A 12,895-nucleotide genomic window follows, 5' to 3' on the forward strand; every position below is an offset into this window, starting at 1 on the left:
GTACACACATCCACCACAGAAATAATAGGTAGCGGCCCTTTAAAAGAACTTAATTCACATCCTCTTTTTTACTGGAAACTAGAGGTCCCGTGAGACCACCAGTATGTCCAGTCCCCCCAGGCCCAGATGCCGCAGCACCAACACAAATGGACACCATGACCGTCACGGTGCCACAAGGCCCCACCTTCTTTCAGCCCACCCAGCGACCTGCAGACCACTGACTTCAAGGCTGGAGACAGGGACGGGAACTCCTGCAACTGTTTGACAGTTTTATTACATGAGAGGAATGTCTATTTCTTACACATTCCTCACATGTAATAAAGCTGTCAAACAGTTGCAAATCATGCACAAGGGAGTGATTCAACCATATCACCGAGCAGCTTAAATACTCGAAGCTCGGCCCGAGCATACTCGGACAGAACATACTCGCTCAACCCTACTTAACACCTCTCATACCGCCATCTTGTTTTCCTTTTACTTCTTCCACCCATTTTCCAGATCTGGACCTTCATTGCTGAAAGAAAAATGCTGGAGATCCACAAGAGACTCTAAATGCTTGATAGCCCTCAGGAGCTTCCGCATCTGAACAACACCTCCAAGTTTTCATCCTCCTCTTCAGAGGACCCTTATGAGGTAGATGATTCTGGCCGGGCCACCTGCTCTGGACATAGCCCAGCACTCACTTCCTCTTCCTGAGTCTCACTCACCACTTGCTGAGATCCTCTAGTGACCCCTTCAGAACCCTGCCCTTTCTCCTCTACATTGGGCAGGGCACCACCTGACAAGACACTGACACTGAGCAGGAATACCCTACCAAACAGGCCTTCCGTGCACACCTCCCCATGTCTCTGTGGGGTTAACCCCTTCTTGACCAAAAAACGCTTTTCATTAGGAAACTTTTCCAAGAAGGGACCTGCGTTTTTTACAATAACCTCCTGGTGAGCCTCCAACTCAGCGATCCTCGCCATCACTTGCTTTACTTGGGCCACGGTAAAGGAGCTATTTGTTTGGAATGCATTGTTATGCAGGATCCTTGTCTGGTGCAGCTCTTCTCTTAGCTTCACCAGGAACCCATTTGTCTCCTCATAGCTCCTCAATATGTCCACAATTCTTGATGAGAAGGCATCTGTAGAGTGATTGAGATTTGAGTTTTTTCATTGCCCATGAGGCCTCTCCTTTCCCTTTTTACTTCACCTCACCAAGCTTGCTGGGGCCAGACATTAACGCCTTTCCTGATGAATGAGCCGGGACCCCTTCTGCCGAGGCTGCCTCCCTCTGTGACAGCCTCTCAGACCTCTGGATGCTATCCTCAGAGGGCTCCATAGTACTCCTGTCCCCAACCAGCCCAGAGAGGGGGTGCCGGGGCCCGAGACTCTGGTCCGACAACCCCAGAACACTGCCTCTCCCTGGGAAACAAAAAGGCAAGGTCCTGGTCTCTTCTCCTGCTGCCCAGAGAGAGCTCTTTCCTCCACACCAAAGGCACTGCTTGCTTGCCACACCTGCCACACATGCTCCTCCCACAGCAACTGGCAGCAGTTTTTCCCTGCAATAGATGCTTAAAGAATTAAAAGAAGGAGGATGGCATAGCAAGACGAAGGGAGGCTCAGGACCAATACGAGCGACACCCTTCGGACTCAACCGGCCCCCAGGTGAATAGAAAAAAAGCTCTTTTTCTTGTCTTGCAGGTCGGATTGGGGGAAAAAGAAATATAAATATACAGGGCCCTTTGTGAAGAAGTGATTGCCCCTAAACCTAATAACTTATTGGGTCACCCTTAGAAGCAACAACTTCAATCAAGCATTTGCAATAACTTGCAACAAGTCTTTTACAATGCTCTGGAGGAATTTTGGCACACTCATCTTTGTAATATTGTTGTAATTCATTTTAGAAACTAGACTCCTCAAGGAATGTATCTAGATGTGTGGTGAGCACTTTAAATCCCCAGGTGCTTCACAGACATTTATAACGTACAGATGTGAAAATAAAAAAATCAAAATTTTCCCACAAAAATGTTTTTTAGCCCTGTTTTTTTTATTTTCACAAAGATAATGGGCAAAAATGGACCCCAAAATTTGATGTTCAATTTCTCCTGAGTGTGCTAATACCCCATATGTGGTCGAAAACTACTTTTAAGGCACAGTGCAAAGCTCAGAAGGGAAAAATCACCACATTGGAATTCAGATTTTGCTGGAATGGTATGAGGGTGTCATGTCACATTGGCAAAGCCCCTGAGGTGCCAGAAAAGCAGAAATCCCCCATAAGTGACATAATTTTACAAACTACACTCCCAATGAATTCATCTAGGGGTGCAGTGAACATGTTGACACCACATATGCCTCATAGAAATTTATACCATTGGGCGGTGAAGAAAGAATAATTACATTTTTCCTGCTAAAATGTTGTTTTAGCCCCAAATGTTAAATTTGATAAGGGCTAATAGGAAAAAATGGACCTCACAGTTTGTTGTGCGATTTCTCCTGAGTGCGCCAATACCCTGCATGTAATCCGGAACTACTTTTGAGGCACAGTGCAAAGCTCAGAAGGGAAGAGGCGCCATATTATAGTACAGATTTTACAGTCATGGTTTGCAGGTGCCAAGACCCACTGAGAGAGGCCCTGAGGTACCAGAACAGCAGAACCCTCCATAAGTGATTCAATTTTACAAACTACACTTCTCAATGAATTCATAATGAATTCATCTATTGACACCATGTTCAATAAATAATAAAACTGACCTGCCAATTTGACTCCCTAGGTTATTACGAGTTTGTAGATACCAAACATGTATAGGTTCTTTTCTATTTGAGCAGTGAAAAAAATCCAAAAGTTGTAAAAAAAAAAAAAAAAAAAATGGCACCACTTTCCGAGACCCATAGCGTCTCCATTTTATGGGATCTGGGGCCGTGTGAGGGCTTATTTTCTGCACGCCAAGCTGACGTTTTTATTGATATAATTTTGATGTAGATATGAACTTTTGATTGCCTTTTATTGCATTTTATTGCAATGTTGCGGCGACCAAAAAAACCATAATTCTGCAGTTTAGATTTTTTTCTCATTACGCCATTTACCGACCTGATTAATTTTTTTTTATATTGATAGATCGAGCATTTCTGAACCCGCCGATACCAAATGCGTGCATATTTGATTTTTTTTATTTTTTATTTTGGGGGTGATTTAAATTTATATATTTTTAAAAAATTGTAATTATTTTTAAAAACATTTTTTTCTACTTTTTACTTGCTTCAATAGTCTCCATGAGAGAATAGAAGCTGTAATCTTCCAATTGCCTGTGTTACACATAGCAGGGTTTCAGCCAAATACTCATATGCTATGAACGCCGACCGCTGGTGCCCGTAAAGGTGCTTGCTCTGGCGCTGAGGGGGAGACTCGAGTTGCGCCGTATGCATGTCTTGAAGGGGATAATGATGCAGCAGAGTTACTCTGGACTCTGTGGTGGTATCCAGCTTTTCAGAGTTGCACAAAACTGTGGTCAACCGTGCTATTATGCACGTCTTAAAAAACGGACATAAGCAGATCAAAGGCCAGACCATGTCCACAGTCCCTCCATGTACCTCATTATAGGGAATCTTCCGTCGGGGGTTCCGTCTGTATCACGTATTTCAGAGATTTACATAGAAATCCCAGTGTGAGTGCTCAGCTCAGAGCATAGGATAGATGTGAGCCGAGCCTTACTGCGATCTTTGGGAGGCAGAATGAACAAATCAACAGCAGGTCAAGAATTGGTTTTATATATTTTTTACGCCATTCCTCGTGCAGTATAAGTGACTAGACGACTTTATTCTACGGTCGGTGCGACTACAGAGATACAAGATTTATATCGGGTTTTTATGTTTGGATGCCGTGAAACACTAAAAGATGCTTTTTTTGTTGCAAATTTTGTTGCAATTTTTTTTGTTGTTTGGTATTGCATCACCATATTTTGATAGCTATAATTTTTCCATATTTCGTCCAACAAAGTCATGTGAGGGCTTGTTTTTTGAGGGACGAGTTAATGTTTTTATTGGTACCATATTCGGCACATGACATTTTTTCATCACTTTCTATTCCGATTTTTGGTAGGCAGAATGAACAATAGCTAGGAATTCAGGAATTTTTTTTTGTTTTTTTTTTATGCTGTTTCACATATGGTGAAAGTGATAAGAGAGCTTTATTCTCAAGATCAGTACGATTACAGCGATACCACATTTATGTCATTTTTTTATACTTTGCGCTTTTACATAATAAAAACGTTTAGAGAAAAAATAATTATTTTTGCATCGCTGTATGCTGGGTGCTGTAACTTTTTAATTTTTCTGCTGATAGAGTTGTAATGCAGCTTGTTTTTTGCAGGACAAGATGACGTTTATAGCAATTTTTGTTTACATTCGTCTTTTTAATCGCGTTTTATTACACTTTTTTCCAGCAGTATGATGAAAAAGCATTGTTTGCCATGTTTTTTTCTATTTCTTTTTTACGGAGTTCATTGAAGGGTTTAAGCGAACACTGAAGTGTGAAACATTTATAGATCAGGTCGTTCTGGACGCGGCGATACCAAATATGTGCACTTTGTTTGTTTACTTTTATTTTTTTACATAAAAATATGTATTTATTAGTGTTATATTTTTAATTTTTTTATTTATATATATTTTTTAATATTTTTACAATTTTTTTTACTCTTTTTAAAAAATGTTACTTAGTCCCTCTGTGAGACTTTCACTTTTTTTCACAGGTATAATGCATTTTTTTAGGGTATTATACCTGTACAGATAGCTTCTGAGACGATGCTTTGAACATGTTCTCAGAAGCTTTCCATAGCTTGGTGACCCGGGGATAGACATAACAGCCCTGGTCACCATGGCAATGATCGGGCTCACCGCGATGACATCACGGTTGTGCCGATGTAAAGGCAAAGGGAGCTCCTGTCCCTCTGATTGCCTTCTGGATGTTGTGATCGTTCGCGATCACACCATTTAGGGGGATAATAGTCAGGGGCATTGCTGACACTGCTTCTGGCTGTTTCATGCAGGAGCTCAGCCACTGGCAGCGCTGAGCTCCTGCTGTTATCGGGCAGGAGATTCTGATATTATAATATAATGTTCTGATAATATAATATCTGGGTGCGGGGACCGACATGTGGATGTTAAATTGAACTAGTAAAACAGTGGAACATGTGGCTGTTAAATTGGACTAGTAAAACAGTTGCAAAATCTTAACCTTTTCCTGTATTTTATTTATTTATTTATTTATAGTTTAAATGGAACTTGTCATGTCCAATAATGCCATTAACCGGCAGATGTAGGATTAATCTTTAATAGAGTTGTGAAGGTGCTCGGCCACAGTACTGAAAGTGCAACACACATGAGAAAATTAATTTTATTTCTCCCTGGAGCCACCGGCTTCTAGTAATGCAGGCATACCAGAAGGATTTAAAGTCATCTCTCACAGCCTTGAGAATAGCAACTGTAAGCACACCCCGACATTGCCTGACAGCCGGCTCTGCTGTGCATCATTATTATCATACTTACTCACAGATTAAAACTACCACTCCCATTTGCATAGTGCATCAGAACTGCAAATACAGCACAACCAGATTAGGCCTTTTTCTATCCCTATGTGTAATGAGCTGTTCACTTTGACCCTTCATCCCTATGCTTTCCAATCCTAAAATGGCCACTTTTCCCTCATCTTTCATAGTCCTTGTGATAGCCCCCCTGCATGCACTATTAAGACCATATGTTGTTATAGCAAGGCATTATGCGGAAACCTGCATCGTGTCAGCTGACATCATGAGCCCCCCCCCCCCTCCTAATAGGCATTATTTTTTGCTAATCAAACTGCGAGTTGCATAGACCTGCAAATTTCACTAAATTTGACTTAAAGTTGATTTTCAGACTAATAATTTGCTCATCTCTAATTATAAGCACATATTCTTAAAAATTGCAATTTAAAAATTGTGCTAAGAAAAGTTATATTCATCGACATACTCAGAAACACAAATGTACTGTATGTATATAAATATATGTAAGATAGTACCAGGGACATTAATAAGATTTTGTTATTGTTATAAGTGGGAAACAATTATTTGGTTCAATTTCAAGTTTTGCTTGCAATGCCCCAGAGTTACAAATTAACAAAGCAGCAGATGGTAAGCAAGATAGGTAATCATATTTTGGTTGTTTGTTGACATTTTTAAACCACTTGAGCTTCTGTCTAATGATTTATCGAGTGATGTTAAAACTTTTGATGAAATATGTTTTATGAGAAGTAAATCTTTTATTTTGCCTCAAATGTTTCAAACACAACATATGAACTGCTTCACCAAGTACATTATTATGTTTTGTTAAATAAAATACATAAAATACTTTACATTAACTGAGATGGAAATTGGGCAACAATCAACTTCTAATTTGCTGTATACAGTGTTTTGATTTAATGTATAACTATTTGCAATTTTAGAATTTGATGAATTCAGAATGCTTGTCCCAAGGATGCAGTCAATATAGTTGAAATAGAAAATGTTGTACTGTGCAAGGGAAAATTGTGAAGGAGATGTAACATTTAACCTTCATCCTCATCTTCATTTTATGTTGAGGATACAGGAAAGAATAAAACAGCCATCTGAATATTGCTTCTATATCCTAGTGACAGGCAATGAAATACTTTAAATATTTATAAAGTTGTTAAAATTTTCAAAATGTGTAGCAGGAACTCACATTTTTTTTTTTATCTAAACAAAATGTTTTCAGAGCTACAGGAAATACAGAAATGTTTGCAAATGATTACAAAGCATTCATTTGTTTCAGAACCTGATTTCTTCTGACAAATGTACCCATTAGTTTCAAAGCAGATGACAAAAAAAGTTATAATAAAACAAAAAATCCCTGCGCATGGTGCATCATTTAACCCTTTCGCGCCTGAGCCTGTTTTCGCCTTCGTGACCAGGCCAATTTTTACTTTATGAGGTAATAACTCTGGAACGCTTCAATGGATCCCACTAATTCTAAGAATGTTTTTTCGTGACATCTTGTACTTCATGATAGTGGTAAAATTTCTTTGATATGACTTGCGTTACTTTATGAAAAAAATTGGAAATTTGGAGAAAATTTAGAAAATTTAGCAATTTTCAAACTTTGAATATTCATGCCCTTAAATCAAAGAGATATGTCACACAAAATAGTTAATAAATAACATTTCCCACATGTCTACTTTACATCAGCACAATTTTGGAAACAATTTTTTTTTCTTAGGACGTTATAGGGGTTAAAAGTTGACCATTGTTTTCTCATTTTTCCAACAAAATTTACAAAACCATTTTTTAGAGACCAGATCTTATTTTAATTGACTTTGAAGGGCCTTTTTGACAGAAAATACCCAAAAGTGACACCATTCTAAAAACTGCACCCCTCAAGGTGCTCAAAACCACATTCAAGAAGTTTATTAAACCTTGAGGTGCTCCACAGGAATTTTTGGAATGTGGAAGAAAACAATGAACATTTAACTTTTTTTGACAAAAATGTTAATTAGACCCAAATTTTTTTATTTTCACAAGGGTAATAGGAAAAAATGGACCCCAAAATGTGTTGTGTAATTTCTCCTGAGCACGCCGATACCCCATATGTGGGATAAAACCACTGTTTGTGCACACGGTAGTGTTCGTAAGGGAAGGAGCGCCATTTGACTTTTTGAATGTAAAATTTGCTTGAATAATTAACGGACGCCATGTCACGTTTGGGGAGCCCTGATGTGCCTAAACAGTGGAAACCTCCCACAAGTGACACCATCTTGGAAGCCAGACCCCTCAGGGAACTTATCTAGATGTGTGGTGAGCACCTTGAACCCCCAGGTGCTTCACAGAAGTATATAATATTGAGCCGTAAAAAAATTTTTTCACATTTTTCCCACAAAAATATATTTTCAGCCACCAATTTTGCATTATCATAAGGGTAACAGGAGAAATTGTGTTCCGCACACGCCCGGACTGACTGGCGTGAGCATGATTAGTGATCCCACTGGACCATGAACCGAGGAGTGCCTGGAGGGGTGTGGCTAAGTATCAACCAGGTCCGACCAAGGTCACACGGCGGCTCAGTCGACTCCGTGAACCAAGGAGGAACCGAGCAGAGGGACCAGGTGCTACTCCAGGTCAGACCCCGGTCACAGCTGTTGACCCACACCGGGGAATGCAGGAACAGGCTGGTTAGACTGGCATATAGACAGGTGGGTACGGTCAAGCATGGCTGGTATGCAGACAGGTGGGTATTGGCAGGCACGGCTGGTATGCAGACAGGTGGGCACTGGCAGGCACGGCTGGCATGCAGACAGGTGGGCACTGGCAGGCACGGCTGGCATGCAGACAGGAGGGTACTGGCAGGTAGGAACGCAGGTAGGATAGGGACCAGTACAGACTGGGACAGACTGGGACCTGTACAGGAATGAAGTCGCAGGTGCGGTAGACAAGCAGAGCAGAGCAAAACCCGAAGATGCGGTAGACAAGCAGAGCAGAGCAAAACCCGCAGGTACAGTAGACAAGCAGAGCAGAGCAAAACCCGCAGGTGCGGTAGACAAGCAGAGCAGAGCAAAACCCGCAGCTGAGGTAGACAAGAAGAGCAGAGCAAAACCCGCAGATGCAGTAGACAAGCAGAGCAGAGCAAAACCCGCAGATGGTGTAGACAAGCAGAGCAGAGCAAAACCCGCAGGTGCGGTAGACAAGCTGAGCAGAGCAAAACCCGCAGGTGCGGTGAACAAGCAGAGCAGAGCGAAACCGCAGGGGCGGTGAACAAGCAGAACAGAGCAAAACCCTCAGATGCGGTGAACAAGCAGAGCAGAGCAAAACCGCAGGTGCGGTGAACAAGCAAAGCAGAGCGAAACCGCAGGTGCGGTGAACAAGCAGAGCAGAGCAAAACTGCAGGTGCGGTGAACAAGCAGAGCAGAGCAAAACCCGCAGGTGCGGAGAACAAGCAGAACCAGATACACACAAGTTACTTAAAATGAAGTAGCGAGTGTGCACAAAACTCACAAACAGAAGTTCAGAGACAATGAGTTGGAGTTAGGTGCAGCTTCAGACACTGCAGGAAAAGGGAAGGTTCAGACATAGAGACAAATGAGTAATGGGCTAGGACACAGTTCAGACAGGAACTGAGCCAGGAACAAGATACAGGAAAGAGCCTGGGAACTCAGCCCCCAGGGTGGCGGAGACAGACTAGAAGTCACAGATACAGGTAACAGGCCTGGGTACACAGCCCCCAAGGGCGGAACAGACAAGAAACAGGACAGGACCTGGCAACTCAGTTGCAAGGAACACACTGAAGAAAAGTGTTGCTCAGGCACCCCCTACTGGGTGGAGGGGGTTTAAATATTCAGTGACTCACAGCAATAGGCTGGGGAGGCATTAGGAGTGCGCACACAGTAACTATAAGAATCAGGCAGTAACCACGCCGCCGCCCTAATCAATCAGACAAAAGACACAGCAGGTACTGGAGCAAAGTGTGCAGCCTGGATTGATAATTAAGATGGCGGTCTTGCATGGTGGGAGGTGGTAAGCCATGCCAGCACGCCGCCAGGGATGTTACAAATTGCACCATGAAATTTGTTGTGCAATTTCTCCAGAGTATGCCGATACCTCATTTGTAGGGGAAAACCACTGTTTGGGTGCACGACAGAGTTCGGAAAGGAAGGATTGCCATTTGACTTTTTGAATGTAAAATTTGCTTGAATAATTAGCTGACCCCATGTTGCGTTTGGGGAGCCCCTGATGTACCCCCCAAAAGTGAAACCATTTTGAAAGCTAGACCCCTCAGGGAACTTATCTAAATGTGTGGTGAGCACCTTAAACCCCCAGGTGCTTCACAGAAGTTTATAACGTAGAGCCGTGAAAATAAGTAAATCAAACTTTTTCCACAAAAATGATTTTTTAGCCCCAATTTTTTTATTTTCACAAGGATAAGAGGAGAAATGTACCCCAAAAACTGTTGTGCAATTTATCCTGAGTATGCCAATACCCCATATGTGGTAGAAAACTACTTTTTAGGCACAATGCAAAGCTCATAAGGGAAGGAGCGCCATATTACAGTGCAGATTTTACTGTTGTGGATTGCAGGAGACATGACCCACTGGGAAAGCCCCTGCGGTCCCAGAACAGCAGAAACCCCTCCATAAGCGACCCCATTTTACACTTCTCAATGAATTCATCTAGGGGTGCAGTGATCATATTGACACCACATGTGACTCACAGAAATTTATACCATTGGGCAGTGAAGAAAAAGTAATTATTTTTTTACCACGAAAAAATAGTTTTAACCACATATTTTACATTTTCACACAGGGCGTGAAAATGGTGCTGAAATGTGTCACACAATTTCTTCTAAACGTGTCAATACCCCATATGTGGCTGTACAGTACCGCTTAGCCATACAGCGAGACCCAGGAGGGATGAAGCGCTATTTGACTTTTGGAGAACAAATTATTGTAGACTAGTTTGTGGACTCCATATACAGAGCCCCTAAGTGCTAGAAGAGCAGAATGCCCCTTCAAGTGACAGCATTTTGGAAATTATACCCATTTGGGAATTTACCTACAGGTGTAGTTGACAATTTTGACTTCATGGGTGTTTTCCAGAAACAAACAGCAGTGGATGTTGCTGAGTGAGACTTTCAAGCTGACATTGAAGTGACCAGTACATTGTGTCCAGCTCATACTTCTAGAGATATGCACCTGTAAATCAGACGAGCTCTCATCGCTACAGGAATGGCAAACATGTGGACCCTAAATGTAGTTTAGGCACATTGTGGGGCTCAAAAGGGAGGGGGACATTTGGATTTGGGAGCACAGAATTTTCTGAATTTCTTTTGGAGGCAAGGGCAGTTTTGCTTTTCCAGACCCTTTGTGCTACCAGTAACGTGGAAGCCCCTTATATTTTCGTTAACAGATGATGGAACTGAGTGGGGATTTGCTTTTTTTGAGGATTGCGTTGAAGCTTTTATTGGGAACATTTTACATAACGTTTATCCGGCGCTCTACACTGAGCACTTACATCGGGATTTCCATCTAAATCTCCAAGTGATGTAATTCAGATGAAACCCCCGAGGGATTCATTCACTATAATGAGGCAGCAGAGTTATTCTGGACTCAGTCTAGCCTCTGTTTAGCGGTGTCCATTTTTCAGAAGTGCACAAAACTGTGGACAACCGCACTTTTATGCACGCCTTAAAAATCTGACACCATGGAATCATAGGTTAGACGACATCCCAGTGTAAGCACTCAGCACAGGATAAATGTGGCTTACTGAGATCTTAGGGAGGCAGAATGAACAAATCAGCAGAAGGTGAAGAATTGGTTTTATTTATTTTTTACGCTGTTACTCGTGCAGTGTATGTGATTAGACGACTTTATTCTTCAGGTCGGTGCGATTGCAGCGATACCAGATCGCTGCATCTAGAAGATAGCAAAGGATTAACATCATTGGGACCTGATCCAATCAGGTCCCGGTAATGTCCCTTGTCAGAGCTACTATTCTGCACCACACCCGCACCCTGGGAGTCCTGAGCGCTGTGGGACCACTGACAGTTTATAAACATCGGCGCTGTGCAGAGCCCAGCCAGCACCGACGTTTATGTACAGTGGACAGTCAGGAAGCGGTTAAAGAGGACATTTCCCCATATTTTTCATGTTGAACTGGACATAGGATGTAATAATGGCTACAGAGCTGAATAAAGCATTATTTTTTCATTTCACCTATCCATTGCTGAGTAGAGATGAGCGGTGTTCGACTCGAACTGTTCGCCAATCTCAAGTTCGAGCTGTTTTGAGCGGTGTTTGAGCCGTTCGGCGAACACGAACGATTTGAAAAAAATCCGACTGTTCGAGGTTATGTTCGATAACTGTTCATGCACCAAAATCATAACTGGATTTTTTCACAGTAATGCTGATAATCAATGTTAATACGCAGTTTGAGTGTACAGCGGGGCGGGGGGAGGGGCCGGGGATGGATCTCTGCAGAAATAATGAAGATCTTCATTTTTTTTTCTCTTTCCCGCATTTGCAGTGGGGAGGTGCAATGTGTCAGCCTATCAGCAGCGCACACACGGAGCGAACTGCTTTTTTTCACACAAGCAAGGGCATGTGTCATTGGCTGTGTATGTCACATGTCCTTGCCCTATAAGACCCAGCCATTTTCCCCATCCCCACCATTTTCTCACTGCTGCTGCTGCGTGTTAGACGGCACTGCTGTTGCTGTGTGTGCTATACATTCAGTGTTAAATTCAAGCCAATTTTCTCAGAAATATACAGATAGCTTGGGAGTAGGGAATAGTTGTGATTGCAGTCCTTTTGAGGACTAGGTTACAGCATTTCCTATGACTTTTAGCAGGCAGGTCTGTGCTCTTAAATAGATACGTTGGGAGTAGGGTCTACTTGTAATTGCAGTCCTTTGGAGGACTAGGTTACAGCATTTCCTACGACTTTTAGCAGGCAGGTCTGTGCTCTTAAATAGACAGCTTGGGAGTAGGGACTAGTTGTAATTGCTGTCCTTTTGAGGACTAGGTTACTGTTAGAACCTTGCTCTTAGGTTTTTTCCTTTGCTGGTCACATGACCTCGTTGGCCTATTTAATCCTGCTCCGCCCTTCTGGCTTTGCTGGACTTCATTGTATAACTACTTTCTAGCTAGCCTGTGTTCTGTATCTAACTCTGTTAGTTTGCTTGGTCTACGGACCTCAGTGTTCTATATATTTTGTTTGTTTGTCTGTCTGCTACTATTTCTGTTAGGAGGTGTCCCATTTTCCTCCCAGTCCTTAGTACTTGTAGGGATTCCTTCCCCACATCTATAAGTCTCCGTACAGACTAGCTTAGGACTTTAGCAGGTCTGATCGCAGGATCATAGAATCATAGAATCATAGAATC

At 42.3% G+C, this 12,895-nt stretch overlaps 1 protein-coding gene across 1 annotated transcript in view; it reads right to left on the bottom strand.

The window, feature by feature from the left end:
* Positions 1–626: 626 nt before the first annotated feature.
* LOC141264696 (uncharacterized) overlaps positions 627–12,895 on the bottom strand; it is a 72,312-nt gene continuing 60,043 nt past the window's right edge. The window contains exons 3-4 of the mRNA XM_073676961.1: positions 3,238–3,287; positions 627–1,126 (exon numbers count right to left, since the gene is read on the bottom strand). Of these exons, the coding sequence (XP_073533062.1) occupies positions 627–1,126; positions 3,238–3,287 (550 nt within the window). The remainder of the gene's footprint in view (positions 1,127–3,237; positions 3,288–12,895) is intronic.

The sequence above is a fragment of the Phyllobates terribilis genome, unplaced genomic scaffold, assembly GCF_046119375.1.
Source record: "Phyllobates terribilis strain yellow unplaced genomic scaffold, ASM4611937v1 Scaffold_4__5_contigs__length_816908805, whole genome shotgun sequence".
Lineage (NCBI taxonomy): Eukaryota > Metazoa > Chordata > Amphibia > Anura > Dendrobatidae > Phyllobates > Phyllobates terribilis.